Below are 3,803 nucleotides of genomic sequence, written 5' to 3'. Positions count from 1 at the left end.
GAGAGTGCATCCAGTAGACAGACAATATCAATTACTAAGCTGGAACATATTCTTTTGTAAGTACAAGGAGTGAATGAATGAATGAATGAATGAATGAACAAACTTCCTTTATCCTCGTGTGGCCGGAAAACGACAGTCGTTATAACACAGGTGTTCTGTTTCATACACGTCGTGCTACCTTATACAAGTTGTATGTTACTTTTGGGATTTTTATTTATGCATGACTAATGATTTAAACAACACATTAGTAACCACTGGTTTGGAGCAATTGCCATTGAGTGTCTTGCCCAAGGATACATATACGCCCACAATGGTAGTAGCGACAAGCCTCGAACCCATTGTCTCTGGGTTTAATAGGCATACGCTGCATTTTACTTAATTTTATAAAAAAGTTCTCATATTTTATACAGGCTATGTTTTAAATGCACAAACTGCTCTTATTTTGATTTATTCTTATATTTAATTAGATATATAGTGGGGTGGGGGAAGATGGGACACCTTTAGCACAAAATATATAAATATCCTAGTCGTATTTTAAACAAATAACAATGGTCTATAAAAGTCGCGAGGACAAGGTTTTATAATTCTTAAAATGTTCTTTGTTTACTACCAAAATGTACGAGAAAATAGAATGAAAAGATGTCCCATCTTCCCCCATCCTACTATACTACTGAATACAGTTCTCAAGGCACTGAGCAGTTGATTTACATTATTTAATTTACTAAATGAACAGACAAGTGTTTCTATAATTTTAACAAGCTTTAATAACAAACTAGAAACTTATTTTAAAAGAGGTTCTTAATTTTTATTAATTATTAAAATTCCACAACATATTTGGACCAAGTTTATGATATACAAAAATATATAGTATACAGTGGGGGAAGATGGGACACCTTTTCATTCGATTTTCTCGTTTCATTTGGCAGTAAACAAAGAACATTCTAAGAATTATAAAACTGTATTCTAACGACTCCTATAGACCGCTGTTAATTATTTAAAACACGGTCAGGATATTTGGATAATATGTGCAAAAATTGTCTCATCTCCCCCACCCTACTATATAGTTTAACATTCCAACTACTATACCTCATTTGGAACAAGAACATGTATTTGGGATAAAAATAGCTGAGTGTCATCACCAGTGTAGCAGTGCCTGCCCTGTCCGTCAATTGGTCCAACATTGCCCCAAACTTTGAGCACTACATGAAAACATGACCTAATTAAACTTTTTAATACTCGTCTCATTTGGTAGTAATGAAAATAACATTCGAAGAATTAGAAAAACGTATTTTCACGACTCCCATAGACCGTTGTTCATTGTTTAAAACTCGATCAGATATTTGGATACTATGTGCTAAATGTGGCCCATTTCCCCATAGTACCATGTAAGTTGCCACCTATACGTAACTTATATACATATATTCGTTTTAGGCATTAAACCTGCATCCTTTAAACCTGTATAAGGCATTAAACCTGTATCTTTTAGTTATAATGCATGGTTTGGAGCCACGACACTTGTTAATATTTCATAACACTATCAAAACTTACCTGGTTTAAAGCCCTGGCAGCATAGCCGTCCAAATCGTCCAAGCCGACGCTTACGGCGTAACACAACGAAGCAGTGACGTAATCAAACGGCATGTAATAGGCTGAAGCAATGGCAAGCACTACACGGACGTATCCTGCAACGAAAAAATCGTTAGCATTCGCAAAACAAACAAAAAAACTTACTCACCAATTAAATTCGGTACGAAGAGCAAAATATCTTTAACCGTAGTTGCCATGCTGGTGAAATTGGAATTCAATGTTGCTTGCTAATAGATCAATTGCCTATAGTAGTCTTAAGAGAGAAAAACCACAGGCTGTGCTAGTTTCTTGTCATGTAAACATTATATATAGTAGAGTGGGGGACGACGGGACACATTTAGCACATAATATCCGAATACTCTTATCGTGTTTTAAACAATTAACAACCGTGTTTGGGAGTTGAAAAGATACGGATTTATATTTCTTTGAATGTTCTTTCTTTACTACCAAATAGGACAAGAAAACAGAATTAAAAGGCGTCCCATCTTTCCCCATCCTACTATATATCGGTGTATTATCAGCGCCTTTACCCCGTATCGGTAACGCTTAAAATTGGCTGATAATTTACACCGATGATCTTAAACATCTGTCGAACTCGAGTACATGAACAACGTTAAGCTCGAGCAAACGATTGTTACGTTTCAAAACAAACACAATGCAAAAGTGTCGATATAGCTGATGGGCAAACGCAGTTCTTCTCTTCGCGTACTTATGCCGACTCTGTTCCTCGTCTAAACCTAAAAATTGACTCGCACCCTGCTCAGCAGATTAATGACTACTTTATTGACAACGCAGCGATTAAGTGATTATACTGCGTGACAGGAAACATAGGCCTTTTCATACATATACGCACACGAACCGGAAGTTTTGCTTAGGCTTACTGAATAAAACATATGCGTAATGGTAGACCCATGTTATGACATATGGTGACTGTACAAGCATGTAATGGTATAATCTAAAGATTTCAGTAAATTTGGAATAAATTTAAAGCCTGCCTCTAACCCAGAGGTAATGGATTCAAGGCTTGTCGCTGCTACCATTTTGGGCGTATGTTTCCTTAGGCAAGACACTTAACGGCAATTGCTCCAACCCAGTGGTCACTAATGGGTTGTCAAAATTATTAGCCATACATGAAAAAAATAAATAAAAAAAAATAATCACCCACAAAGTAACATACATGGTATAACTCTTAAGCTGGCACGAGGTGTATGAACACCCGTGTTATAACGACTGTCGTTTTCCAGCCACGCGAGGATAAAGTAAGTTACATACATACGAGACCATTTTGAACTCAATCAATTGATCTCTACCTCTCTTTGCTGCCACCACACGGTTGGCATTTATTTATTTTAAGTTTGACAACAAATTCTCAAGAAACACTCTTGTTAACAAGCCACTTCAAACTGAAGTTTGATGCATTGTTCGCCACAGTGTTCGCATTGTTTTGTTACGATGTCCGCGGGAACAACAATGAGATTGTGGTGGTAATTAGTTGTTGCATGTGGAACAGTTGTGTAGTTGGAAGTAGCTTAAGCGTGAGACGAAGCGTGAGTTGGACATATAGTGCGGTGGGGTGGGACACTTTTAGAACATAATATCAAAATATCCTGATCGTGTTTTAAACAATTAACAACGGTCTATGGGAGTCGTGATGATTCGTTATGTTGTTGTTGTTTTTTTCTTCCATCCTACTATGAAGTGTTTCTATACCAAGGAAATAGTATATATAAAAGTATTGATATGTTCCTAAAAGCAAGCGGTTAGAATTTAAATAACACGAAAGGGTATATGTCAAAAATAGCAGATTTTATAGTTTTAAGCATTAAGTTAAATAAAAATGATTTCTATTTTAAAAGAGTAAAATTTTGTAAGTATGACTGGTCTATTATGCAAGGAAGGATATACATGCGTACGATATCATTTCGTGTTTTACGTGATTCCTGTTTTTCTATTTGGAATTTGCCTTGTATCCGGTAAGAATATATTTACAACCTGCTGTTAACAATTTCATTAAGATTTTAAAGTGTTAGTGCGCCTCCCTCTAACCATATAGAGGTGACGGGTTCATGGCTCATCGCTGCTACCATTGTAGGCGTATGAATGAATGAATGAATGTAACTTACTTTATGCTCTACTTTATCCTCGCGTGGCCGGTAAACGACAGTCGTTATAACACGCGGGTGTGCACCTCGCGCCAGCTTACGAGTTACCAATAT

At 36.6% G+C, this 3,803-nt stretch overlaps 2 protein-coding genes across 2 annotated transcripts in view; one reads left to right on the top strand and one right to left on the bottom strand.

The window, feature by feature from the left end:
* Positions 1–1,898, bottom strand: part of LOC100186915 (CDP-diacylglycerol--inositol 3-phosphatidyltransferase-like) — a 4,558-nt gene extending 2,660 nt beyond the window's left edge. The window contains exons 1-3 of the mRNA XM_009863894.3: positions 1,736–1,898; positions 1,549–1,682; positions 1,087–1,199 (exon numbers count right to left, since the gene is read on the bottom strand). Coding sequence (XP_009862196.1) covers positions 1,087–1,199; positions 1,549–1,682; positions 1,736–1,784 — 296 coding nt within the window. The 5' untranslated portion in view covers positions 1,785–1,898. The remainder of the gene's footprint in view (positions 1–1,086; positions 1,200–1,548; positions 1,683–1,735) is intronic.
* Positions 1,899–2,908: 1,010 nt separating this feature from the next.
* The window catches only part of LOC113474606 (fibropellin-3-like), a 7,758-nt gene continuing 6,863 nt past the window's right edge, over positions 2,909–3,803 (top strand). Inside the window, exon 1 of the mRNA XM_026836367.1 lies at positions 2,909–3,560. Coding sequence (XP_026692168.1) covers positions 3,461–3,560 — 100 coding nt within the window. The 5' untranslated portion in view covers positions 2,909–3,460. The remainder of the gene's footprint in view (positions 3,561–3,803) is intronic.

The sequence above is a fragment of the Ciona intestinalis genome, chromosome 1 (genome assembly GCF_000224145.3).
Source record: "Ciona intestinalis chromosome 1, KH, whole genome shotgun sequence".
NCBI classification, from domain to species: Eukaryota; Metazoa; Chordata; class Ascidiacea; order Phlebobranchia; family Cionidae; genus Ciona; species Ciona intestinalis.
The sequence above is the reverse complement of the archived record's forward strand: the minus strand, read 5'-3'. Positions and strand labels throughout refer to the sequence as shown.